At 43.2% G+C, this 27,394-nt stretch overlaps 2 protein-coding genes across 2 annotated transcripts; both read right to left on the bottom strand.

The window, feature by feature from the left end:
• Positions 1–8,094: 8,094 nt before the first annotated feature.
• Positions 8,095–11,807, bottom strand: LOC120028802. Its single transcript, XM_038974042.1, has 5 exons — positions 11,592–11,807; positions 10,681–10,939; positions 10,025–10,489; positions 9,542–9,662; positions 8,095–9,144 (listed from the first exon to the last, which is right to left on the bottom strand). Exons 1-5 carry the CDS (start codon positions 11,792–11,794, stop codon positions 8,504–8,506), a joined length of 1,689 nt encoding a protein of 562 aa, XP_038829970.1. The 5' UTR covers positions 11,795–11,807; the 3' UTR covers positions 8,095–8,503.
• Positions 11,808–18,526: 6,719 nt separating this feature from the next.
• Positions 18,527–24,030, bottom strand: LOC120028801 (extracellular calcium-sensing receptor-like). The gene is made up of 6 exons (XM_038974041.1): positions 23,912–24,030; positions 23,521–23,809; positions 20,445–21,257; positions 20,067–20,294; positions 19,636–19,759; positions 18,527–19,443 (listed from the first exon to the last, which is right to left on the bottom strand). The coding sequence occupies exons 2-6, from the start codon at positions 23,773–23,775 to the stop codon at positions 18,527–18,529; spliced, it is 2,337 nt and encodes a 778-aa protein (XP_038829969.1). The 5' UTR covers positions 23,776–23,809; positions 23,912–24,030.
• Between the last annotated feature and the right edge of the window lie 3,364 nt (positions 24,031–27,394).

Below are 27,394 nucleotides of genomic sequence, written 5' to 3' on the forward strand. Positions count from 1 at the left end.
CGAGGCATCATGGCCGTGTTTGTAATATATAGCAGTACCGGTGTGGCCAGAAGAGGGCGCCACATGCCTGTTTCTAATGTGAGGTTGCGTCACTTCTTCTCGGCAAGACAAATATATCACTAATATCATCAATATCAATAATTCATAGAACGTTTTGTGCTCATTCAATAGTTGTTACATGATTAAGCAGAATTCTGTTGAGTAAGTATGCTAAAGGGTTACATTTTGACAATGTGGCCTTTATTCTTTATAGCCCCTCAGTATCTCTACTTGCATATTCATCTTCTGTACATCTATCACTCCAGTGTTTAATTGCTAAATTGTAATTACTTCCCCACTACGGCCTATTTATTTCCTTACCTCCCTAATCTTACCTCATTTGCACACACTATATATATTTTTTTTCTATTGTGTTATTGACTGTTTGTTTATTCCATATGTAACTCTGTGTTGTTGCTTGTGTCGCACTGCTTTGCTTTATCTCTGTCGGGTCGTTGTTGTAAATGAGAACTTGTTCTCAACTGGCCTACCTGGTTAAATAAAGGTGAAATAAAAATAAATATATACTGTATCTAAGCTGGAGGCAGCTAGAGGTGGCCCTTTATCTAACTACCGTCATAATCGACACAAAGACATAAAAATGGCATCCACAAAATATCCCTTTAAAAGTACCGTTTATATTCCTAAAACATGAGTTGGTAATGATAGTGTTGCTGATTCCTGTTGTCATGTATTATTGATTTATAGCCGAATGTCAAAACACTGGTTTTAAATGTCCAAATTCCAAGACATAAAATTACTCCCTACTTGCACTTTGATACAATAGTACCATATAAACTGCACACGCACCAACTTTTACCAAGCGGTCACTTCAGACTGAAACTGATGAGCTTTGTTCTTAGAAAAAAATATGCTCTAGAACCTAAAAGGGTTATTGAGCTGTCTCCATAGAAGAACCCTTTTTGGTTCCATGTAGAACCCTTTCCACAGGGGGTTCTACGTGGAACCCAAAAGGGTTCTACCTGAAACCAAAAAGGGTTATTCTATGGAGACATCTCAATAACCCTTTTTGGTTCCCTTTCCACAGGGGGTTCTACAAAAAGTAATCAATAGAAAACAATAGTAAGCGCAAATTAATCGCTCACATCGATATTGTATTGAAATCAAGGCAACTGGGACAATAACCATGAAGACATGTAGCGTTTGCTCTCCTCTAACAGACAATGAACTTGTGGATACTAACAGTCAATAGATGAGAACGTGTAATTTCTCTGTGAGAAAATGTGTATTTCAGACACATTTTCTCAGGAAACACAACACTTTTTTGGCTGGATAATTTCAACGAATCATCACATCATTGGTTTTTAACCTGTCTCGCCCAGGCGTTCCGCTAGCGGAACTCCTCCCACATTCCACTGAAAAGGCAGAGCGCGAAATTCAAAAAATATTTTTTTGAAATATTTAACTTTCACACATTAACAAGTCCAATACAGCAAATGAAAGATACACATCTTGTGAATCCAGTCAACATGTCCGATTTTTAAAATGTTTTACAGCGAAAACAGCACGTATATTTATGTTAGCTCACCACCAAATACAAAGAAGGACAGACATTTTTCACAGCACAGGTAGCATGCACAAAGCCAACCTAACTAACCAAGAACCAACCAAACTAACCAAGAAACAACTTCATCAGATGACAGTCTTATAACATGTTACACAATAAATCTATGTTTTGTTCGAAAAATGTGCATATTTAAGGTATAAATCAGTTTTACATTGCAGCTACCATCACAGCTACCGTCAAAAATAGCACCGAAGCAGCCAGAGTAATTATAGAGACCAACGTGGAATACCTAAATACTCATCATAAAACATTTCTGAAAAATGCATCGTGTACAGAAATGAAAGACAAGCATCTTGTGAATCCAGCCAATATTTCAGATTTTTTAAGTGTTTTACAGCGAAAACACAATATAGCATTATATTAGCTTACTACAATAGCCTACACACAACCGCATTCATTCATCAAGGCACGTTAGCGATAGCAATAGGCACGTTAGCGTTAGCGAATAAACCAGCAAAAGATATCAATTTTCACTAACCTTCATAAACCTTCCTCAGATGACAGTCCTATAACATCAGGTTATACATACACTTATGTTTTGTTCGAAAATGTGCATATTTAGAGCTGAAATCAGTGGTTATCCATTATGCTAACGTAGCTTCCTTTTCCCAGAATGTGCGGATATTTCTATTAGACTCTCACCTATTCTGACCAAATAGCAATTCATAAACATTACAAAAAAATACATGTTGTATAGGAAATGATAGATCCATTAGTTCTTAATGCAATCGCAGTGTTAGAATTCTAAAAATATCTTCATTACGACATAAGGCTTATGTTATAGCGAGAGAGTGGCCAAAACCGGGGCGCAAAACTACTAGTATACAGTTCGACAGATATATGAAATAGCATCATAAAATGTTTCTTACTTTTGGTGATCTTCCATCAGAATGTTGGACAAGGGGTCCTTTGTCCAGAACAGTCGTTGTTTGGATTTAGAACATTGTTTTTCCCTCTTGAATTTGCAAGCACACTGGCAAAGTGGCGCGAAGCTCTCCTTTCTGAAAAAAGGCACACAAAGCAACACGCCTAACGTCCCGAATAAATTTCAAAAATCTAATAAAACTATATTGAAAAAACATACTTTACGATGATATTGTGACATGTATCAAATAAAATCAAAGCCGGAGATAGTAGTCGCCTATAACGACGGCTTTTCAAAAGGCAATTCCAGGTCCATCTGCGCGCTCTCCAGAAAACAGGAAATTGATGACTCGTCGTGCCAAGAGGATATATTCCACCTCAGACCAAGATAAACACTTCATTTTTTCTCTCACATCCTCTTGACATCTAGGGGAAGGTGTATGACGTGCATGTATACTCATACGTGTCATGCCCATTTATAGGCAGGCCCTTGAACAGAGCATAATTTTCAGACTTTCCACTTCCTGGTCAGAAAGTGTGCTGCCAAATGAGTTCTGTTTTACTCACAGACAAAATTCAAACGGTTTTAGAAACTAGAGAGTGTTTTCTATCCAATAGTAATAATAATATGCATATTGTACGAGCAAGAATAGAGTACGAGGCCGTTTAAATTGGGCACGTTTTTCCCCCAAAGTGTAAATAGCGCCCTCTATCCTCATCAGGTTTTAAATAGCGGCAAGGGTTGGCTTTCATTTGAGTGATAGCTTAACCCTCAAATCCGTGAATTCATATCAGAGACTTTTATAGGAGGAGCCTCTAAATTACAGGTGCATTTGAGATCCCACTACAGACAGGTGCATATAACAAAAAAATATGATATTGTGATAACTTTAAACTTTTATAATAACATCACCAATCTGAGGTCAAAAGGATGTGTATTTCCTGTAATTCTTGTGTGGTGAAAACGTTTAATGTAGTAACACGTTCTGTCCACCATAAGTAAATTAGCGTAAAATAAATAATTCCCAATGTCAAATGAAGAACATTCAAAATGTTCAACAAAAAAAACAACAATTGTAACGGTTTTCTTCGGTGGAAAAAGGAGAGGACCAAAGCGCAGCGTGGTAAGTGTCCATAATGTTTAATTAAAGACAATAAACTGAACACTTCCAAATACAAAACAACAAACGTGAAAACCGAAAACAGTCCTATCTGGTGCAGAGACACAAAGACAGAACACAACCACCCACAAAACCCAACACAAAACAGGCTACCTAAATATGGTTCCCAATCAGAGACAATGACTAACACCTGCCTCTGATTGAGAACCATATCAGGCCAAACACAGAAATAGAAAAACATAGAAACACAAACATAGACTGCCCACCCCAACTCACGCCCTGACCATACTAAATAAAGACAAAAACAAAGGAAATAAAGGTCAGAACGTGACAACAATGATATATATTTCTTACTACTTTAGAGAGTTTAAAAATTCACACAAGTAGGGGCGAGTGGGGTACGGAAGCAAACTTTCCCCATTGAAAACCATGCTGCCAAGCCTGATTTCAGGCATTAACGACACACATACAGATGCTGGATCTTAATTTGATTTTGTTGTTGAGATTTTTCCTGCATGCAAACTTGTAGTGTATTCAAGGTTTAAAAAGGCTTCTAACGTTTGTAATTTCCCCTTTAACATTTCAGACTTGTATATATAAATAAATACAACATAAATATATAATATTTATAAATAATACGTATAATATATATAATATTAACACGTCCAACCGGCTTCACAACAGCAGACCACGTGTAACCACGCCAGTCCAGAACCTTCACGTCTGGCTTCTTCACCTGCGGGATTGTCTGAGCCCAGCCACCCAGACAGCTGATAAAATTGTGGGTTTGCACAACCGAAGAATTTCTGCACAAACTGTCAGAAACTGTCTCAGGGAAGCTCATCTGCATGCTTGTTGTCCTCACCAGGGTCTTGACCTGACTGCAGTTTGGCTCCGTAAGCAACTTCAGGATGCTCTCGATGTTGCAGCTGTAGAACCTTTTGAGGATCTGGGGACTCATGCAAATCATTTTCAGTCTCCTGAGGGGGAATAGGTTTTGTCATGCTGCTTGTCGTGCCGCTAAGCTACAGGACTGTTTTGCTAGCACAGACTGGAATATGTTCCAGGATTCCTCTGATGGCATTGAGGAGTACACCACATCAGTAATTGGCTTCATCAATAAGTGCATCGATGATGTCATCCCCACAGTGACCATACGTACATACCCCAACCAGAAGCCATGGATTACAGGCAACATCCGCACTGAGCTAAAGGCTAGAGCTACTGCTTTCAAGGAGCGGGACTCTAACTTTGAAGCTCATAAGAAATCCCGCTATGGCCTCCGACGAACCATCAAACAGGCAAAGCATCAATACAGGACTAAGATCGAATCGTACTGCACCGGCTCTGATGCTTGACGAATGTGGCAGGGCTTGCAAACCATTACAGACTACAAAGGGAAGCACAGCCGAGAGCTACCCAGTGACACAAGCCTACCAGACGAGCTAAACTACTTCTATGCTCGCTTCGAGGCAAATAACACTGAAACAAGCATGAGAGCACCAGCTGTTCCGAAAGACTGTGTGATCATGCATTCTGCAGCCGATGTGAGCAAGACCTTTAAACAGGTCAACATTCACAAGGCCGCAGGGCCAGACGGATTACCAGGACTTGTACTGCGAGCATGCGCTGACCAAGTAGCAAGTGTCTTCAATTACATTTTCAAACTCTCCCTGCCTGAGTCTGTAATACCAACATGTTTCAAGCAGACCACCATAGTGCCTGTGCCCAAGAACACTAAGGTAACCTGCCTAAATGACTACCGACCTGTAGCACTCACGTCTGTAGCCATGAAGTGCTTTGAAAGGCTGGTCATGGCTCACATCAACACCATTATCCCAGAAACCCTAGATCCACTCCAATTTGCATACCGCCCTAACAGATCCACAGATGATGCAATCTCTATTGCACGCCACACTGCCCTTTTCAACCTGGACAAAAGGAACACCTATGTAAGAATGCTATTCATTGACTACAGCTCAGTGTTCAACACCATAGTGCCCACAAATCTCATCATTAAGCTAAGGACCCTGGGACTAAACACCTCCCTCTGCAACTGGATCCTGGACTTTCTGATGTGGTAAAGGTAGGTAACAACACATCTACCATACTTAGTCCCCTCCTGTTCTCGCTGTTCACCATGACTGCCTGGCCAAGCACGACCCCACACCATCATTACATTTGCTGACGACACAACAGTGGTAGGCCTGATCACCGACAACGATGAGACAGCCTATAGGGGGATGTCAGAGCTCTGGCAGTGTGGTGCCAGGACAACAACATCTTTCTCAACTTCAGCAAGACAAAGGAGCTGATTGTGGACTACAGGAAAAAGATGGCCGAACACGCCCCCATTAACATCGACGGGGCTGTAGTGGAGCGGGTCAAGAGTTTCAAGTTCCTTGGTGTCCACATCACCAACAAACTATCATGGTCCAAACACACCAAATCAGTTGTGAGGAGGGCACGACAACACCTTTTCACCCTCAGGAGACTGAAAAGATATGTCATGAGTCCCCAGATCCTAAAAAAGGTATACAGCTGCACCATCGAGAGCATCCTGAGTGGTTGCATCACGACCTGGTATGGCAACTGCTCAGCTTCCGACCATAGCCACCCAGACTATTTACATTAGCTAGCTATCTGGATTTGACGCTGGACAGTTAGCCAACACGAAGCTACCCTTAGTTGCTGTATGTCAGAGAATGGTGGATTATTGGTAATTCCTGAGATGCCTGGAATCTCTGGTTCAAGACATGAGTAAAAAAAAAAATGTTATTTATTAGTAAGGCCTAAAACTGGAAAATGTAGGCTAATGTAGGCTAATTGAAAATAGCAAGATTGACATTAATTCACCAATGACCAAAGAACCAGGCGTATGTGTTCTCACGCATACCCCTCTCCTGCAGTCAAATGACCAACTTGCCCTCTATTGGCCTCATGGGTGGAATGTTTTTAATATTTATTCATATTTGAAATAGAACAATACCGTTTGACATATAAACACCAGAATTGTTGGCTTTTTTTGTTGTTGTTACATACTTTTGAAAGTCTTCTGTATATATAAAGTGTAATATTGGGATGTAAACTCAAAATGGAACATGTTTTAAGTCTATATCTGACATAGTACAGGTGTCCTCTTTATTTTAAGCCAATACCCATGTGTGTGAGGTGTACACTTTTGTTTCAAAGTAGATTGGTTTGAGACAACCCAGAAACAGCCTGTGTGACTCTGATTTAGCCCACTGCTATATGTTTAGGCTTATACTGATGGGACCATACTGTACCTAGTGTGTTGATCACACCCCTATTTCAGCCTACCTGTTGGAGACCTGAATCAAATTTCAATGTAATGGACCCAGCTGGCTAATGAATGTCGTCTGTTGTGTGTGAGTTCTTTGTAATAATGAAAGGGAGGTTTAGGCCTCTGATTCTCACAATGGGCAGTACAACTACTATGTGCTCCATTCATTGCTATGTCAGTGAGGAGCCCAGCAGGCCTACAGCTCAAGCAGGTAACATACAGATGTAGGTCTTAATTTGATCACTCTTTTGTTGGCGAGAAATTTCCTGCTAAGCAGGAAAGGCAAACTTGTAGTGTATTTAGCAATAAGGACCGAGGGGGTGTGGTATATGGTCAATATACCACGGCTAAGGGCTGTTCTTTTGACGCAAAGCGGAGTGCCTGGATACAGCCCTTAGCCATGGTGTATTGGCCATGTACCACAAACCCCAGAGGTGCCTTATTGCTATCAGAAACTGGTTAACAACGTAATTAGAGCAGTAAAAAGAAAGGTTTTGTTATACCAACCAGCCAATCAGAATTCATGGCTTGAACCACCAGGTTTATAATTTAGATTTAAACGGGCTTCTAAAGTTTGTAATTTTCACTTTGACATTTCAGACTTGAATTTGCCCTAACGAAAAATGTATCAACCCCAACAAAATATCCATTCATTAATAATCCACATAATAATTCACATTTCCTGTTGCTGCACGATTATTTTAGCAAACTGACTTAAATTAAGATACTACATCTGTAGTGTTGACACTTCCAAACACCTCTATTCACCAGAGGTTCAGATACCTTATTATATTGTATAATGTCCTCTAAGGGTTAATAGACATACGTTCTCTGTTTCATTGATTGATTGTGGGATTACGTTATGGTCACCAGTTTATTACCCAGAGTTGAGTGTAATGATAGTATTGTGTATTTGTATTTAATATGGATCCCCATTAGCTGCTGCCAATGTATGTCGTATTGCACTTAAGGATGCTTTGTGCACAGTTGTAGGAAACAGTCACATAATTATTTATTTTTTATTGTTGCTTTATTAAGATGACATTAGATACATTTCTTAGGGGTGACAGGTAGCCTGGCGGTTAGAGCGTTGGACTAGGGTTGCAAGATTGGTTGCAAGATTGAATCCCAGAGCTGACAAGGTAAAAATCTGTCGTTCTGCCACTCAACAAGGCAGTTAACCCACTGTTCCTAGGCCGTCATTGAAAATAAAAATGTGTTATTGTTATTGTTATTATTGTTATTAATTTGTTAAATAGAGGTAAAATGATTGTGGTTACAAAGCTATTTTATTTCTATGGATAATATTAACAAGTGATTAGAAAACAACGAATTGATGTACAACAGGGATGGGCAACTCCAGTCCTCGGCGGGGCCTGATTGGTGACACACTTTCCCACAACCCTATAGCTAACACACCTGATGAAACCAATTGCATTCTAAACTGAAGACCATGATTCGTTGAATATTGGAGTCAGGTGTGTTAGCTGAGGCTGGGGCAAAAGTGTGATACGAATCAGGCCACCGAGGACTGGAGTTGCCCATCCCTCGTGTACAACCTTTCAGTTGATGTGTTTAGACATCTAGCTATGTTGAATGTATCTCAATGATCAATTTATACCTTGTTGGTGCCCTGGAGGTTTGCAGCCATGCTGCTAATTGTACATGTATAAGAACAGTCAATAGAATGAACTTAGCTTGCATAGAAGGTAGCTTATTGACCAGAGAGACCAGCACAAAGCACAAGAAGGCCAGGAGTCCTATGTAGGTGAAAGGAGGGGAGACTGTTAACCAAAGTACACAGATCAGGACCTGTATGAGAGTGAAAGCCAGAACACTGAGTCTCTGCTGTGGAGGACCAAACCATTTCATGACATTACTGGCTGGAAGTGTAGCCCTGACGGCCATCAACACCACTATTGTTTTCCCCAGAACACAAGAGATGCAGAGGACGAAGGTGATTCCAAACGCTGTGTGACGCAGCATACAGGACCAATCAGAGGGCCGGCCAATGGCGGTGAGAGGTGAGAGAGAACAAAGAGTCTGTGTGATGAGCAGCAGGAAGCTCAGCTTGCTGTTGGCTCTGAGGATAGGGGTGTCTCTGTGAGATCTACTGGTGTAGATCATAAGCCAGAACAGAGCCGTTAGCAGTAGTCCTTCTTCCACCCAGCCATAAGAGACACACTGATGTCTGCTCTGCAGGATATGTGGGATATAGTTACTAGCATCTGGTAAAGAAACACAGCATTTAGAACAATGCGGGGATTTTACACTGTCAATAAGCAAAACATCAAAAAAGCGACATTGTAGCTTGAATAGATCATTGGTTGTCTTTAATATGATTTGAGGTATTTAGGGTAAGATTACGCTGACTTAAATTGTTGTAGAATTCACAACATTTTCTACCGTGGCTTTCGGTCCTGATATAATTTTTTTTATTTCAGCGTGATTTTCACACTAAATTTTAGGTTGAACCAAATGCTTGATCAGACGTTTTATTCAAACAGATTATTTATGAACAATTTGCGTTTCATGATTTGTTACAAAAACACGACCATTACTATAGAGGAAGAAGAGGAAGTCAACATTATATCAGTCACAATTCACAAGTGGATTTTTCCTCACCATTTTTCTGACCGTGTTCTCTGTCAGTCGTCACTTTTAGGTTGAAACAACGTGATACTATTGTGTTAGCATCACTCCATCTGCCCAGCGGAGATATCTTTATGCACACCGCCTTTGGTAGCTGTCAGTGGAATACTACAATAGTTACCACAACATGGACACACAATGCACTTAGACATACAATCTATTTTTATATGGGGAGGCAGGTAGCCTAGTGGTTAGAGCGTTGGACTTGTAACCGAAAGGTACAAATCTGTCGTTCTACACCCTGAACAAGGCAGTTAACCCACTGTTCCTAGGCCGTCATTGAAAATAAGAATTTGTTCTTAACTGACTTGCCTAGTTAACTAAAGGTAATACAAATATATGGGAGAAATACTTTTTTGGGGGGGGGTGGGGAAATCTGCCACTTTTCATTTTCCTCTCATTGCATCAGCCTTCATAAATAGTACAGTAATTACAAAATTACAAGTAAGCAAGTACCTGGTTTGGTGGCAATACAGCATATTTTAGACAGTCAGCTTTAGTATGGCTGTCGCTGCATTTCTTTCTCATGACCATGTCAGCTGCCGTTGTCAATGCACACATGGCTCTATGGACATTGAACCAGGCTTGGCCCTCAGGTAAAGGGGAGCACAGCCACTGCTGAGCAGCCAGGCTCCAGTCACAGATAAAAGTACTCTGTGATCCATCTGAGGGTATCAGATTTAGTAAGAACTCAGTCAGGCCTGGGAGAACAAACCCCTTCACTTCATGTAAGGGAGCCTGACCCTCAGCTTTACCCTCCAGTTTGCATGTCCCACAGACAATATCCACTCTGCTCCAGCATGTCAGGGGCAGCATCAGGCATAGGTTCTGGGCACAGTGACTTGACTCTGCTCTGAGGAGAATGGCTCTGGGGTTAACAACTCTGTCTCTCAGACATGCACAAGTACATATGTGGATCATCTGTGCACAAGGACAGGAGGGAGAACAGCACATTCAGTTTACATATTATTGTTGAGCACACTTACTTGACTAATGTCGGAATCAACAAGATTGTATTCATTTTTAAACTTCCATTACTCAACAAATCATTCTGTAGAAGGTAGGGCTGCACAATATGTACTGCTGGGTATCACACTCCCTGTCCGTCTCACCTGTAGCCAGTGTGAGGAGCTGCCGAGTCCAGAGGAGGAGTGTCCCACCAGCGCCAGCACCCTGCTGCGGCTGCAGCTCCGCAGTCCTGTCGGCTCTCTCTGCTCCCCTCCATTCAAAGCCTCCAGAATGGCTCGCAGCAGGTATTTGCTCCTATAGATGGCATAGACGTTGTAGCCCAGAGTCACAGCTGGTATAAGTTCAGAGTTTCTGTAGATCTCCTTCCCAGTGAATAGCACCATCCAGTCCTCTTGAATTGTGCTGGAGAATAAAATAGCATAAGATATTTTCACATGGCTGTACATACACCCCATTCGCCCTTCAAAATCTTTTGAACAATTTGGAAGACAGTAAGTTCCTCCTCCGACAACAATGAACAAAAAACTAAATTTAGAATACATATGAATGTCTGGTGTTACATCTGTACATTTAATACAGCTGTAACCTGCTTATAACAATTCAAGATGAGTCCAGTTTATTTGTATACATTTAGTCCTCAACGAGAGAGAGAGAGAGATCTGGAGTGACTTCGGGAGAAACTAGTACATTTCTCCGGCATCCTGTGGAGTTTCCCATCAGGTTGTTTAATTACCTTTTTAGATTTCCCATGATATGTCATTTAGAGTCCAATCATTTGATCTCAGTTTCCCACAGAGACAATTAAAAACAATTACAAAATCAGTGCTGATTAAACAACCAAGGGTAACATTTAAATCCAGGTCCTCCAAATCTTACAATATAATGTTATAATAAGAAGTTATATGTGTATTACAGACAAAAATACATTAAATAAATGTAGCGATTATTCCTAAATATAATGTTCCTAGAGAGAGAGAAATTGTTAGTGCTGATAAGAGATGGCATTAGTAAAAACATGTTTTTCCAATAATTACAATTCCATTTGTATACTCACCTTTCATATTTCAGAACCAGATTCATTCTACAGTGAGTGAGAGCGTCTCCAACGGAGTTGTTTAAAGTGAAACCTCTTGTCTCCCCATCCTCTCTACTGTGTGGTTGCTCAGTGCTCGGGTCCAGAGTCAGACAGAGTCTTCTGCAGTAGGGAGTCACTGCCCCGGTGAACAGAGCTAACAAGACAAGTGTGACTGGTCTCATCTCAGAGCCTCGCCTTGGCACAGTCACCATCCTGGAGAGTCTCTGTGTTTTATAGCCTCTTGTCTCCTACCCAGCTGTAAGGGGCTATTCAATTGGGGACAGACTGACAAGCAAACACAATTATTGCGTAAGGCTTCCAGAACTTAGGAGAACAAACAACATGACATCTGATTCCTTGGTCAACTAATGGTCATTTACGTTTATTTACCACAGTAATTGTTTATCTCTTTCAAGAGAAGTTTTCCCATTCCCACTCTCACTGTGTGGCCTAATATAAATCAAATGTATTTATATAGCCCTTCTTACATCAGCTGATATATCAAAGTGCTGTACAGAAACCCAGCCTAAAACCCCAAACAGCAAGCAATGCAGGTGTAGAAGCACGGTGGCTAGGAAAAACTCCCTAGAAAGGCCAAAACCTAGGAAGAAACCTAGAGAGGAACCAGGCTATGAAGGGTGGCCAGTCCTCTTCTGGCTGTGCCGAGTGGAGATTATACAGAACATGGCCAAGATGTTCAAATGTTAATAAATGACCAGCATGGTCAAATAATAGTAATCACAGTGAACAGGTCAGGGTTCCATAGCCGCAGGCAGAACAGTTGAAACTGAAGCAGCAGCACGTCCAGGTGGACTGGGGACAACAAGGAGTCATCATGCCAGGTAGTCCTGAGGCATGGTCCTAGGGCTCAGGTCCTCCGAGAGAGAGAAAGAAAGAAAGAGTGAATTAGAGAGAGCATACTTAAATTTACATTTACATTTAAGTCATTTAGCAGACGCTCTTATCCAGAGCGACTTACAAATTGGTGCATTCACCTTATGATATCCAGTGGAGTGCGCAGAGGACACCGGATAAGATAGGAGAAATATTTCAGATATAACAGACTGATGCTAGCCCCCCGACACATAAACTACTGCAGCATAAAAAGTGGAGGCTGAGAGAGGAGGGGTCAGGAGACACTGTGACACAGGGCCGGGGGTAACAGCCCTTTCCATTCTAGTGTACACAGTACGGTTAGTTATTATCTAAGTAATTTGTTATTAGATTACCTTCATTTTATTTCAACATCTATCTGAAATGGGTTACACTGGTTTTCAGTTACAGATAGATATCATTCACAAAGCCTAGCGTGTCAGCTGCAAAAATAGACCTTGACTCTATCTGCCAAATTATGACATCTATCTGCCATATTATGACATCTATCTGCCATATTATGACATCTATCTGGCATATTATGACATCTATCTGCCATATTATGACATCTATCTGCCATGTTATGACATCTATCTGCCATGTAATGACATCTATCTATCATATTATGACATCGATCTACCATATTATGACATCTATCTATCTACCATATTATGACATCTATCTACCATATTATGACATCTATCTACCATATTATGACATCTATCTATCTACCATATTATGACATCTATCTACCATATTATGACATCTATCTACCATATTATGACATCTATCTATCATATTATGACATCTATCTATCATATTATGACATCTATCTATCTACCATATTATGACATCTATCTATCATATTATGACATCTATCTATCTACCATATTATGACATCTATCTACCATCTTATGACATCTATCTATCATATTTTGACGTCTATCTATCATATTATGACATCTATCTATCTACCATATTATGACATCTATCTATATACCATATTATGACATCTATCTGCCATATTATGACATCTATCTATAATTTTATGACATCTATCTATCTACCATATTATGACATCTATCATATTTTTACATCTATCTATCTACCATATTATGACATCATTCTATAATTTTATGACATCTATCTATCTACCATATTATGACATCTATCTGCCATATTATGACATCTATCTGCTATATTATGACATATATCTATCAATCACATTATGACATATTTGTACCATATTATGACATCTATCCACCATATTATGACATCTATCTGCCATATTATGAATGACTGTCTTTGCAAGTAATTGATTATGGATAAGTCTTCTTCACATTTGATGAGTATGTGAGATATGCATTAGAAGGGTATTTTTCATATTGGACACAGAGAGAATATATCAAATTCAGCCAAAGCTATGCATGTCTGTAGACTTCAAAGATGTCAATGAATGAGATGTAGTTATACTTCAAGTTTAATCCACTAGAGGGTAGACTGTTTCCTTTGCCAACCCTTCAGGATTGTCGGTGTATAGTACTGTACATCTTTCCTCAGGTGCACTGGGCTGCTGCTGTATGCGTTATACTGTTGGATATGTATTGAACGGTGTTTGGTTTTTAAGCATTATGTGGGGCAGATGGGTTACGTTTTGTGTATTCATGTTCACTCATGTTCACTCATGTGCAAAAAAAAGCTATTTTCTCCTCTCCGATTGTGAAATTGACAGTCTATAGGTAGTGCAAATGCTAAAGGGGAAAATGATAAAGAGAGAAAATAATTTTATTTATGTAGCTTTTGCATTCATCGTTCTGTTACTGTATTATCAGACTACAGTGAAATCATTTATTTTACTTTAAATGATTTGCAATAGACTAAGGTCACGTTTATAGAGCGGTAAATAGGAAATAAACCTCAGATGTACAGTAGATAAAAAAATCTATCATAACATTGAAAACAATAAAACTCCCATATTTAAAAAAAAAAACTAACAATTTTCAAGTCAACTGAAACAAGATACTCACTTCTTACACCTTGGTAGATCTGGTAAACTCTGGAAGGTGGGTACCCTGCTGTCGTACTCCGTCTGGAAGGTGAAGATGCCTCCGATGACGAGTTCCCCGTCCTTGGTCAGCTCTGGCAGCTCTGCCCTGCTCTGCAGCCTGCACACTGGCTCTCCCTCCCCCATCACCACCAGCAGCACCAACAGGACCAGCTCCTGCAGTGGAATGGCTCCTGGCTCCGTAGTGGAATCTAGAGCTAGGGCTGGCTCCGTAGTGGAGTCTAGAGCTAGGGCTGGCTCTGTAGTAGAGTCTAGAGCTAGGGCTGGCTCCGTAGTGCAGTCTAGAGCTAGGGCTGGCTCCGTAGTGCAGTCTAGAGCTAGGGCTGGCTCCGTAGTGCAGTCTAGAGCTAGGGCTGGCTCCATAGTGCAGTCTAGAGCTAGGGCTGGCTCCGTAGTGGAGTCTAGAGCTAGGGCTGGCACCGTAGTGCAGTCTAGAGCTAGGGCTGGCTCCGTAGTAGAGTCTAGAGCTAGGGCTGGCTCCGTAGTGGAGTCTAGAGCTAGGGCTGGCTCCGTAGTGGAATCTAGAGCTAGGGCTGGCTCCGTAGTGGAGTCTAGAGCTAGGGCTGGCTCCGTAGTGGAGTCTAGAGCTAGGGCTGGCTCCGTAGTGCAGTCTAGAGCTAGGGCTGGCTCCGTAGTGGAGTCTAGAGCTAGGGCTGGCTCCGTAGTAGAGTCTAGAGCTAGAGCTGGCTCCGTAGTGCAGTCTAGAGCTAGGGCTGGCTCCGTAGTGGAGTCTAGAGCTAGGGCTGGCTCCGTAGTGCAGTCTAGAGCTAGGGCTGGCTCCGTAGTGGAGTCTAGAGCTAGGGCTGGCTCCGTAGTGCAGTCTAGAGCTAGGGCTGGCTCCGTAGTGGAGTCTAGAACTAGGGCTGGCTCCGTAGTGCAGTCTAGAGCTAGGGCTGGCTCCGTGGTGGAGTCTAGAGCTAGGGCTGGCTCCGTAGTGCAGTCTAGAGCTAGGGCTGGCTCCGTAGTGGAGTCTAGAGCTAGGGCTGGCTCCGTAGTGCAGTCTAGAGCTAGGGCTGGCTCCGTAGTGCAGTCTAGAGCTAGGGCTGGCTCCGTAGTGCAGTCTAGAGCTAGGGCTGGCTCCGTAGTGGAGTCTAGAGCTAGGGCTGGCTCCGTAGTGGAGTCTAGAGCTAGGGCTGGCTCCGTAGTGCAGTCTAGAGCTAGGGCTGGCTCCGTAGTGCAGTCTAGAGCTAGGGCTGGCTCCGTAGTGGAGTCTAGAGCTAGGGCTGGCACCGTAGTGCAGTCTAGAGCTAGGGCTGGCACCGTAGTGCAGTCTAAAGCTAGGGCTGGCTCCGTAGTGCAGTCTAGAGCTAGGGCTGGCTCCATAGTGCAGTCTAGAGCTAGGGCTGGCTCCGTAGTGGAGTCTAGAGCTAGGGCTGGCACCGTAGTGCAGTCTAGAGCTAGGGCTGGCTCCGTAGTGCAGTCTAGAGCTAGGGCTGGCTCCGTAGTGCAGTCTAGAGCTAGGGCTGGCACCGTAGTGCAGTCTAGAGCTATGGCTGGCTCCGTAGTGCAGTCTAGAGCTAGGGCTGGCTCCGTAGTGCAGTCTAGAGCTAGGGCTGGCTCTGTGGCTCTTACCCCTCACAGCTCCTCTCTTTATACTCTCTGAACCGTGTGTCTGTCTCAGAGCCTTACCACAGAGGCCCTGTCAGTCGGTGCTCCCGCCCCTGCTCCTGTCCCCGTCCACATCCTGCCCACACACCCCTCAACCTGGCATGTAGGAGGTGTGACACGTCTTTGAGGTATCGAGAGCATGACATAGGGGTCTTAATAAGAGAGCATTGGAGAGCCAGCCAGCGCCGGGCTACCCAAGTCCTCACAGTGAGGACGCATGTGCCATGCATGATTTAGGCTGTAGGTCTCTCTAACTGCTGTACCGTAGGTTAGTGTCCTAGTGTCCACAGTCTAATGGAACACTGGCAAAATGTGGCATATACATATCCGGGCACGTGGCTGCTATTTTATGGTCTCCAAAGCTCTGTTACAGCCATTCAAATTCACAGATTGAAAATTGTGTGGCGGCTGTAGTCTGTGAGATGTACAGAAAATATATCAGGGGTTTTATGCAATTGAACATTACTTGTCGAACCATTTGGAGAAAAAAAACAACAACATGAAACTGGACTCATTGAGGGTATAAATGTGTACCCATAACTAGTTCATCTTTCTTCACCAGCTGTGACTGTTGAGGTTTTCAGTCTGCAAGGTCAACTATCCTTTTAGAAGAGCTTTATCAGCAACCAGGAGAGGCTGAGGCACCGCCGTGGACTCGCATAGACACCTGTCCAACCCCCAATAATCCAGTAAGTCCCTTTATATTACAATGGTTGGGATAAAGTGACAGGTTGATATCTGGGCGCATGGTTGATTTGATAGTATAGTGTATTTTTTGTAGTATGATTGCTAAAGAGTAGACTTAAAGAGATCACGGTCAAATAGATTGGCCTGCTCTGGTTTGGGCCTCTTCGTATGTAAGGGACATTTTGTTGTGTTTATCTACAAAGCACTCATGCAATAAAACGTCCTATGTATCTGTCATCATTAGTTTGATTTAGACTTACAAATGAACAAACCTGGTCTCAGGCTTCGATTTACACTGGAGGCCCCTTCGTTCTCCACAGAGTTTGGTTTTTGCATCTTTTATGTGGAACAACTTACAGAGCTCTCTGAAATTCGATGTTCTGATCCCCCCGTGGTCAGTTCAGAGAAATGATCAGAGACCTCTATGTTAATAATAAATGTGTCTGCTTTTCTTAATGTGTTTTGTAATTGTGTATATTGTATGTTGTATGTGTTTGATATATTTATGCAGGACTCATCTGTAAAAGAGAGCCTAGTCTTAGTATGACTTCCCTTTAAAAATATTTAAATACAAAAATAAATGTAAAAATAAAATAAGAGGCACTATAAAATGGTGTGCAATGGATCAGAATGTTCTGTTTTTCTTTTCAAAATTGATTGAAGACTATTGTTAACCCTGTAGGCACCTTGCAACTAATCAGAGGTGAGTTAAATTACAACGTAAAGGATTATCATTGCCCCCAACCAAATTAATTAGGACATTTCCATTGTATTTCATTTTTTCCAATTCTTGATCCTGTGCAGTTTTAAATCAAATGTAAACACCAAATTATTTTTTTATCAATTTCAATTTACTTTAGAAGAAATAGCGAATCATGCAAAGGTGTTCACTATTTGACAGAATCTGTATATTACAGTATACTGTGTCCTTGGATGGGAAGCTGCTACTGTTGTTGTTGTGTTAAAGGATGAGCTGGGGGCCTTGAGGTGTTTCCTCCCCTGGGACTGTGCTCTGTGGCACTAGCAGCAGCTCCTCTGTACCTGGAGAGAGTCATCCCACTGTGTGTGTGTGTGTGTGTGTGTGTGTGTGTGTGTGTGTGTGTGTGTGTGTGTGTGTGTGTGTGTGTGTGTGTGTGTGTGTGTGTGTGTGTGTGTGTGTGTGTGTGTGTGTGTGTGTGTGTGTGTGTGTGTGTGTGTGTGTGTGTGTGTCAAAGGGCCTGCTTGTCTGTACCAGGTGGTTACTTGTTTACCTGTATGTCTGTCTGTTTGACTGCATGTCTGTCTGTCTGTCTGTCTGTCTGTCTGTCTGTCTGTCTGTCTGTCTGTCTGTCTGTCTGTCTGTCTGTCTGTCTGTCTGTCTGTCTGTCTGTCTGTCTGTCTGTCTGTCTGTCTGTCTGTCTGTCTGCCTGTCTGCCTGCCTGCCTGTCTGTCTGTCAGCCTGTCTATCTTTGACAATGTCCTAATGTTCATGTTTCAATATCTATTATTTCACAAAAGGTTTTTGTTGATTGTGATTTATTTGAATACACACAACAGTAAAAACACTAAACACTAAACAGCTAGTGACTTATATTATTTTAACAAGTTTCAAACATGCAGCAGTTGTTGTCCTCACAGTTCACTACAGAACATTTGACAAACACTATATCAATTAGTAGGCCCCAACATTTTCTAAAATATGTTAATGACGTATATCATTGGATGTCTTCCCCATCATATGTTTCTTGGTGTTTTGCTCTGGCCTCAGCAATATAATGAAACATTTAGGAGCAAATATGCAGAAAAGTAAACCAAAACTAGAGGCCAGAATAGCAAAGATCTCCACAGCTACAGTGAACTTCCCAGGAGAGCTGACATAAGCTGGGATAAAGGTGATCCAGACTGCACAGAATATGAGCATGCTGAAGGTGATGAATTTGGCCTCATTGAAGTTATCAGGCAGCTTCCGAGCCAGAAAAGCCAGCACAAAGCACAAGAGAGACAGGAGTCCTATATAGCCCAACACAGCCCAGAAACCAATAGCTGACCCCACATCACACTCTAGAATGATCTTTTCCTTGTAGGTTTTCATATTATTGTAGGGGAAAGGAGGGGAGACTGTTAACCAAAGAGCACAGATCAGGACCTGTATGAGAGTGAAAGCCAGAACACTGAGTCTCTGCTGTGGAGGACCAAACCATTTCATGACATTACTGGCTGGAAGTGTAGCCCTGAAGGCCATCAACACCACTATTGTTTTCCCCAGAACACAAGAGATGCAGAGGACGAAGGTGATCCCAAACGCTGTGTGACGCAGCATACAGGACCACTCAGAGGGCCGGCCAATGAAAGTAAGAGAGCACAGAAAACACAGTGTCAAGGAGAAGAGCAGCAGGAAGCTCAGCTCAGAGTTGTTGGCCCTGACGATGGGTGTCTCTCTGTAACAGTAGAAAATTAATGATGTCATCACCGTAAGAAACAACCCTAGCAATGAAAACAAGGCCAGCAGTGTCCCCATGATTTCCTCATAAGATAAGAATTCAACTTCTTTCGGAAGGCAGGAATCTCTGTACTTGTTGGACCAATATTCCAGCTGGCACCTGGTACAGTCGATGGAATCTGAAGTTATTTGGAAAAAAACAACAGTCAGACTTCACTTTTACAATCGTAAAGCAATTACATACTAAGATCGATGTCTGAAATATGACATCATTTAAAATGTGTTTTTTTTTAGGAGCGTGCCTCTGGGACCTGTGTCGATTTCTGAGTGACTGTTTCAGTGAGCCGTAATGCTGTGTGTTTGCCCATCACCTGTAGCGTTGCTGATCTCTCCCTCTGAACATGGGACACAGTCATAACAGCATACGGGCTTTCCTTTCTGTACAGCCTTACGAGTGCCTGGGGGACAGCTCTCACTACACACTGACACAGGTATCTTTAGGGGTACAGAGAGCATAGACGGTTTACTGTAAATGTTACATGTTTTACTCCAGCAGGGTCTGTAACAGTTTTCACTGCACACTGACAAAGGCATCCTGATACACAGAAAACAGCAAAAACAACCACAACAATTCAATCAAAAGCAGTGTAATGACAGAATCATGTCAATATACTTGTGTACACTTAGATCCTAAAATGTATTTTGACATAGAATATGAAGAATACAGAGAGTTTTGTATTCACTGGAGATTATATATATATATATAGCGAGAGAGAGATGTTTGAGTGACTAAGAGCCTCACCTTTTTACTACCTCCTCTCCAAACGACACTGACGTTATTCATCATGAACTGGTGGCCTTTTGGCAGTGCGGCATCATAGGTACCGACGGTGACTCCATCCATGGTGCCTGGGTTAGTGGTTTGTAAGTTAACCAGTTCGTATCTAGCCGGTGAGTCTCCATTACTATCGAAAAACACTCTCTCCCCCTCCTCTGTTGTGAAATTCACTGTTTGAAGGTAATACAAAACCTTTTGTGGTTGGGGGAGAAATTACAAAAATAGTTCAGCTACTAAAAAAATGTTGAAGAAGAACGTATAATCTCTCACCAGCGTATTTGTTTATGATACGTAACATGTGACAACGAAAACTACTGAATTCTCTGACTGGTTCCTGCTCACCTGCCATGGCTGGATGTGTGTGGGTTGAGCACAGCTCCCATTAGAGAAGGGTCCCCGGCTCTCCTCACATGTCAACAGGTTGTGGAGGGCATGAGCCACAGCATACACAGACTTATACACATTATTAGTGAACGTGAACTCGGACACATCTGTGAACGTGTTCTGCACGTCTCTTAAACTCTCCGAGCCGTTGCATGGCTTCCTCTTAGGTTCTGTAGTCATATTGAGCGAGCAGTCGAACACAATCTCCCAGAAATCCCTGAGAAACATGCTGTTGGGGAAGTGAGAGGGGTGGACATCCCTCAGATGCTCTCCCAGCCCGGGGATGTGAGCCCTGGTCACCGTGAAGCCTATGGCGCCCACCAGGGCTCTGTGTCCCTCGATGGCAGTGAGAGAAGGATCTGTGATCCAGGCATCACTGCCGATCCACTGTAGTCCTGTGATATTGTGCCTGTAGAGCTCACTCACCAGAACCTTGATCTCCCTGTGGGTCATGAAGGCCATGATGACCTTTGAACTGGACTGTTTAATAATCTCCACTATCCTGAGAAGCTCATGGCGCGGACCTGTCTGTTCAAATGCCTCAGAGTATTCTATACACACTCCCTCCTCCTGTGCAGCTAGCATGAATGTGGCTATGCCTCTATTCCCATAGTCATTATCACTGCTTATAGCCCCCACCCAGGTCCAGCCAAAGTGCTTGACCAGTTGGGCCAAGGCTCTGCTCTGGTAGATGTCACTGGGGATGGTTCTGAAGAAGGAAGGGAACTCCTTTCTGTTACTCAGACACCCACAGGTGGCGAAATGGCTGATCTGTTTTGGTGAGGGTCACAAAAGACAGTTTGTGACATTAGTGACAAAATATCACAGCACTTCTGAATATGACAGCACTTCTGAATATGACAGCACTTCTGAATATGACAGCACTCTGAATATGACATCACTCTGAATATGACAGCACTTCTGAATATGACAGCACTTCTGAATATCACAGCACTCTGAATATCACAGCACTCTGAATATGACAGCACTTCTGAATATCACAGCACTCTGAATATGACATCACTCTGAATATCACAGCACTCTGAATATGACAGCACTTCTGAATATGACAGCACTCTGAATATGACAGCACTCTGAATATGACAGCACTCTGAATATGACAGCACTTCTGAATATGACAGCACTCTGAATATGACAGCACTCTGAATATGACAGCACTTCTGAATATGACAGCACTTCTGAATATGACAGCACTCTGAATATGACAGCACATCTGAATATCACAGCACTCTGAATATGACAGCACTCTGAATATGACAGCACTTCTGAATATGACAGCACTCTGAATATGACAGCACTTCTGAATATGACAGCCCTTCTGAATATGACAGCACTTCTGAATATGACATCACTTCTAAATATGACATCACTTATGAATATGACAGCACTTCTGAATATGACAGCACTCTGAATATGACAGCACATCTGAATATCACAGCACTCTGAATATGACAGCACTCTGAATATGACAGCACTTCTGAATATGACAGCACTCTGAATATGACATCACTCTGAATATGACATCACTCTGAATATGACAGCACTTCTGAATATGACAGCACTCTGAATATGACAGCACTTCTGAATATCACAGCACTTCTGAATATCACAGCACTCTGAATATCACAGCACTCTGAATATCACAGCACTCTGAATATCACAGCACTCTGAATATCACAGCACTCTGAATATCACAGCACTCTGAATATCACAGCACTCTGAATATCACAGCACTCTGAATATCACAGCACTCTGAATATCACAGCACTTCTGAATATCACAGCACTCTGAATATCACAGCACTCTGAATATGACATCACTCTGAATATCACAGCACTTCTGAATATCACAGCACTCTGAATATGACAGCACTTCTGAATATCACAGCACTCTGAATATGACAGCACTCTGAATATCACAGCACTTCTGAATATCACAGCACTCTGAATATCACAGCACTCTGAATATCACAGCACTCTGAATATCACAGCACTCTGAATATGACAGCACTCTGAATATCACAGCACTTCTGAATATCACAGCACTCTGAATATCACAGCACTCTGAATATCACAGCACTCTGAATATCACAGCACTTCTGAATATCACAGCACTTCTGAATATCACAGCACTCTGAATATCACAGCACTTCTGAATATCATAGCACTCTGAATATGACAGCACTTCTGAATATCACAGCACTCTGAATATCACAGCACTCTGAATATGACAGCACTTCTGAATATCACAGCACTCTGAATATCACAGCACTCTGAATATCACAGCACTCTGAATATCACAGCACTCTGAATATCACAGCACTTCTGAATATCACAGCACTCTGAATATCACAGCACTCTGAATATCACAGCACTCTGAATATGACAGCACTTCTGAATATCACAGCACTCTGAATATCACAGCACTCTGAATATCACAGCACTCTGAATATCACAGCACTCTGAATATGACAGCACTCTGAATATCACAGCACTCTGAATATCACAGCACTCTGAATATCACAGCACTCTGAATATGACAGCACTCTGAATATCACAGCACTCTGAATATCACAGCACTCTGAATATCACAGCACTCTGAATATCACAGCACTCTGAATATCACAGCACTCTGAATATGACATCACTCTGAATATGACAGCACTCTGAATATCACAGCACTCTGAATATGACATCACTCTGAATATGACAGCACTCTGAATATCACAGCACTCTGAATATGACATCACTTCTGAATATGACATCACTCTGAATATCACAGCACTCTGAATATCACAGCACTCTGAATATGACATCACTTCTGAATATGACAGCACTTCTGAATATCACAGCACTCTGAATATCACAGCACTCTGAATATCACAGAATAGAGCATACTGTAGATACTTGTGCATTTGATTTAAAAGCTACATGAAGTAGTAATTTGTTCAAGATGACATTGTAATTTACTAGGCAGTTTATGTTGTTCACTTTATGTTCATTTTGTTTCTTACCACTGGTATTTGAAACCTCCCAACCATCTGTGCCATTCCGATAGTAGGTGTAGATCCAGAATGCCCAAGGATGGCCTGGACTGTGTCCGATTCAGTGCAGCTGTTGTCATTGATTATGCTCTTCTGTCCGTTCACCAGAGCAATCGCAGCTCTCAGTATATCCATAGTGCCACAGTGATTGTAGATTTTGTATCCAAGCCTAATGCCTGGAAGAATTTCATATTTTCTGTTGATCTCCTCAATTGCAAAGATCATTGTTTGAGCAAACTGGAATTCTCTGAAATTATAACTAAAAATAAATTGTAGTTAGAAATTATTTAGTACACTTTAAACTTCAAATAACAAAAAAACAACACTGTTTGAAACAAATAAACATGATGAATATACCTACTTTATGCATCTACGAATTTTGGGGATGGTCTGAAATGTGTCTATGACCCCATCTTGTTCGGTGCGGAATGAGAAGATGCCTCCGATGACAAGGTTCCCGTCCTTGGCCAGGTCTGGCAGCTCTGCCCTGCTCTGCAGCCTGCACACTGGCTCTCCCTCCCCCATCACCACCAGCAGCACCAACAGGACCAGCTCCAGCAGTGGCATGGCTCCTGGCTCTGTAGTGCAGTCAGGGCTCTTAGACTCTACAGCTCCCGGCCTTAGCCCTTATATAGCCCCTGGCCCCCCGCCCCTGCAGCAGGGGTAGCTGCTATGGCTCCAGCCCTGGTGTGGCTCCTGGAGGAGGAAGGTCTCAGGAGACCAGGGGACACTCAACCAAACAAGAAATCAAAGACACGTTGAGATTCTGTCTCATTGTGATCAGGATGTTTTGATCTCTCTCTGGTTGTTGGGAAGGTTGGCATGGTACCTTCTCTGGTTGTTGGGAAGGTTGGCATGGTGCCTTCTCTGGTTGTTGGGAAGGTTGGCATGGTACCTTCTCTGGTTGTTGGGAAGGTTGGCATGGTACTTTCTCTGGTTGTTGAGAAGGTTGGCATGGTACTCTCTCTGGTTGTTGGGAAGGTTGGCATGGTACCTTCTCTGGTTGTTGGGAAGGTTGGCATGGTACTTTCTCTGGTTGTTGAGAAGGTTGGCATGGTACTCTCTCTGGTTGTTGGGAAGGTTGGCATGGTACCTTCTCTGGTTGTTGGGAAGGTGGCATGGTACTCTCTCTGGTTGTTGGGAAGGTTGACATGGTACTCTGGTTGTTGGGAAGGTTGACATGGTACTCTCTCTGGTTGTTGGGAAGGTGGCATGGTACTCTCTCTGGTTGTTGGGAAGGTGGCATGGTACTCTCTCTGGTTGTTGGGAAGGTGGCATGGTACTCTCTCTGGTTGTTGGGAAGGTTGACATGGTACTCTCTCTGGTTGTTGGGAAGGTTGCCATGGTACTTTCTCTGGTTGTTGGGAAGGTTGACATGGTACTCTCTCTGGTTGTTGGGAAGGTTGCCATGGTACTTTCTCTGGTTGTTGGGAAGGTTGACATGGTACTCGCTGGTTGTTGGGAAGGTGGCATGGTACTCTCTCTGGTTGTTGGGAAGGTGGCATGGTACTCTCTCTGGTTGTTGGGAAGGTTATCATGGTACTCTCTCTGGTTGTTGGGAAGGTGGCATGGTACTCTCTCTGGTTGTTGGGAAGGTGGCATGGTACTCTCTCTGGTTGTTGAGAAGGTTGACATGGTACTCTCTCTGGTTGTTGGGAAGGTGGCATGGTACTCTCTCTGGTTGTTGGGAAGGTTGGCATGGTACTCTCTCTGGTTGTTGAGAAGGTTGACATGGTACTCTCTCTGGTTGTTGAGAAGGTTGACATGGTACTCTCTCTGGTTGTTGGGAAGGTGGCATGGTACTCTCTCTGGATGTTGGGAAGGTTGGCATGGTACTCTCTCTGGTTGTTGGGAAGGTGGCATGGTACTCTCTCTGGTTGTTGGGAAGGTTGACATGGTACTCTCTCTGGTTGTTGGGAAGGTTGACATGGTACTCTCTCTGGTTGTTGGGAAGGTTGGCATGGTACTCTCTCTGGTTGTTGGGAAGGTGGCATGGTACTCTCTCTGGTTGTTGGGAAGGTTGACATGGTACTCTCTCTGGTTGTTGGGAAGGTTGGCATGGTACTCTCTCTGGTTGTTGGGAAGGTTGGCATGGTACTCTCTCTGGTTGTTGGGAAGGTTGCCATGGTACTCTCTCTGGTTGTTGGGAAGGTTGACATGGTACTCTATGGTTGTTGGGAAGGTGGCATGGTACTCTCTCTGGTTGTTGGGAAGGTTGGCATGGTACTCTCTCTGGTTGTTGGGAAGGTTGACATGGTACTCTCTCTGGTTGTTGGGAAGGTGGCATGGTACTCTCTCTGGTTGTTGGGAAGGTTGGCATGGTACTCTCTCTGGTTGTTGGGAAGTTTGGCATGGTACTCTCTCTGGTTGTTGGGAAGGTGGCATGGTACTCTCTCTGGTTGTTGGGAAGGTTGGCATGGTACTCTCTCTGGTTGTTGGGAAGGTTGGCATGGTACTCTCTCTGGTTGTTGGGAAGGTTGGCATGGTACTCTCTCTGGTTGTTGGGAAGGTGGCATGGTACTCTCTCTGGTTGTTGGGAAGGTTGGCATGGTACTCTCTCTGGTTGTTGGGAAGGTGGCATGGTACTCTCTCTGGTTGTTGGGAAGGTGGCATGGTACTCTCTCTGGTTGTTGGGAAGGTGGCATGGTACTCTCTCTGGTTGTTGGGAAGGTTGGCATGGTACTCTCTCTGGTTGTTGGGAAGGTGGCATGGTACTCTCTCTGGTTGTTGGGAAGGCTGGCATGGTACTCTCTCTGGTTGTTGGGAAGGTGGCATGGTACTCTCTCTGGTTGTTGGGAAGGTTGACATGGTACTCTCTCTGGTTGTTGGGAAGGTTGACGTGGTACTCTCTCTGGTTGTTGGGAAGGTGGCATGGTACTTTCTCTGGTTGTTGGGAAGGTGGCATGGTACTCTCTCTGGTTGTTGGGAAGGTTGGCATGGTACTCTCTCTGGTTGTTGGGAAGGTTGCCATGAAACTCTCTCTGGTTGTTGGGAAGGTTGGCATGGTACTCTCTATGGTTGTTGGGAAGGTTGGCATGGTACTCTCTCTGGTTGTTGGGAAGGTTGCCATGAAACTCTCTCTGGTTGTTGGGAAGGTTGACATGGTACTCTCTCTGGTTGTTGGGAAGGTTGGCATGGTACTCTCTCTGGTTGTTGGGAAGGTTGGCATGGTACTCTCTCTGGTTGTTGGGAAGGTTGACATGGTACTCTCTCTGGTTGTTGGGAAGGTTGGCATGGTACTCTGGTTGTTGAGAAGGTGGAATGGTACTCTCTCTGGTTGTTGGGAAGGTTGGCATGGTACTCTCTCTGGTTGTTGGGAAGGTTGCCATGGTACTCTCTCTGGTTGTTGGGAAGGTTGACATGGTACTCTCTGGTTGTTGGGAAGGTGGCATGGTACTCTCTCTGGTTGTTGGGAAGGTTGGCATGGTACTCTCTCTGGTTGTTGGGAAGGTTGGCATGGTACTCTCTCTGGTTGTTGGGAAGGTTGACATGGTACTCTCTCTGGTTGTTGGGAAGGTGGCATGGTACTCTCTCTGGTTGTTGGGAAGGTTGGCATGGTACTCTCTCTGGTTGTTGGGAAGGTTGGCATGGTACTCTCTCTGGTTATTGGGAAGGTGGCATGGTACTCTCTCTGGTTGTTGGGAAGGTTGGCATGGTACTCTCTCTGGTTGTTGGGAAGGTGGCATGGTACTCTCTCTGGTTGTTGGGAAGGTTGGCATGGTACTCTCTCTGGTTGTTGGGAAGGTGGCATGGTACTCTCTCTGGTTGTTGGGAAGGTTGGCATGGTACTCTCTCTGGTTGTTGGGAAGGTGGCATGGTACTCTCTCTGGTTGTTGGGAAGGTG

The sequence above is a fragment of the Salvelinus namaycush genome, chromosome 34 (assembly GCF_016432855.1).
Source record: "Salvelinus namaycush isolate Seneca chromosome 34, SaNama_1.0, whole genome shotgun sequence".
In the NCBI taxonomy this organism is placed as follows: Eukaryota; Metazoa; Chordata; class Actinopteri; order Salmoniformes; family Salmonidae; genus Salvelinus; species Salvelinus namaycush.

Bases quoted from the DNA above. Each gene is read 5' to 3' on its own strand.
- LOC120028802 (XM_038974042.1), bottom strand. From the start codon at position 11,794: ATGAGACCAGTCACACTTGTCTTGTTAGCTCTGTTCACCGGGGCAGTG. The intron at 9,663-10,024 runs GTACTTGCTTAC...TTCCACTGACAG, and splicing joins CTGTATTGCCACCAAACCAG to CTACCAAAGGCGGTGTGCAT. The intron at 9,145-9,541 runs GTGAGGAAAAAT...TTTCTTTACCAG, and splicing joins AGAACACGGTCAGAAAAATG to ATGCTAGTAACTATATCCCA.
- LOC120028801 (XM_038974041.1), bottom strand. From the start codon at position 23,775: ATGATCTTTGCAATTGAGGAGATCAACAGAAAATATGAAATTCTTCCA. The intron at 20,295-20,444 runs GTGAGCAGGAAC...CAACCACAAAAG, and splicing joins CACACATCCAGCCATGGCAG to GTTTTGTATTACCTTCAAAC. The intron at 19,760-20,066 runs GTGAGGCTCTTA...GTACCCCTAAAG, and splicing joins GGAGAGGAGGTAGTAAAAAG to ATACCTGTGTCAGTGTGTAG.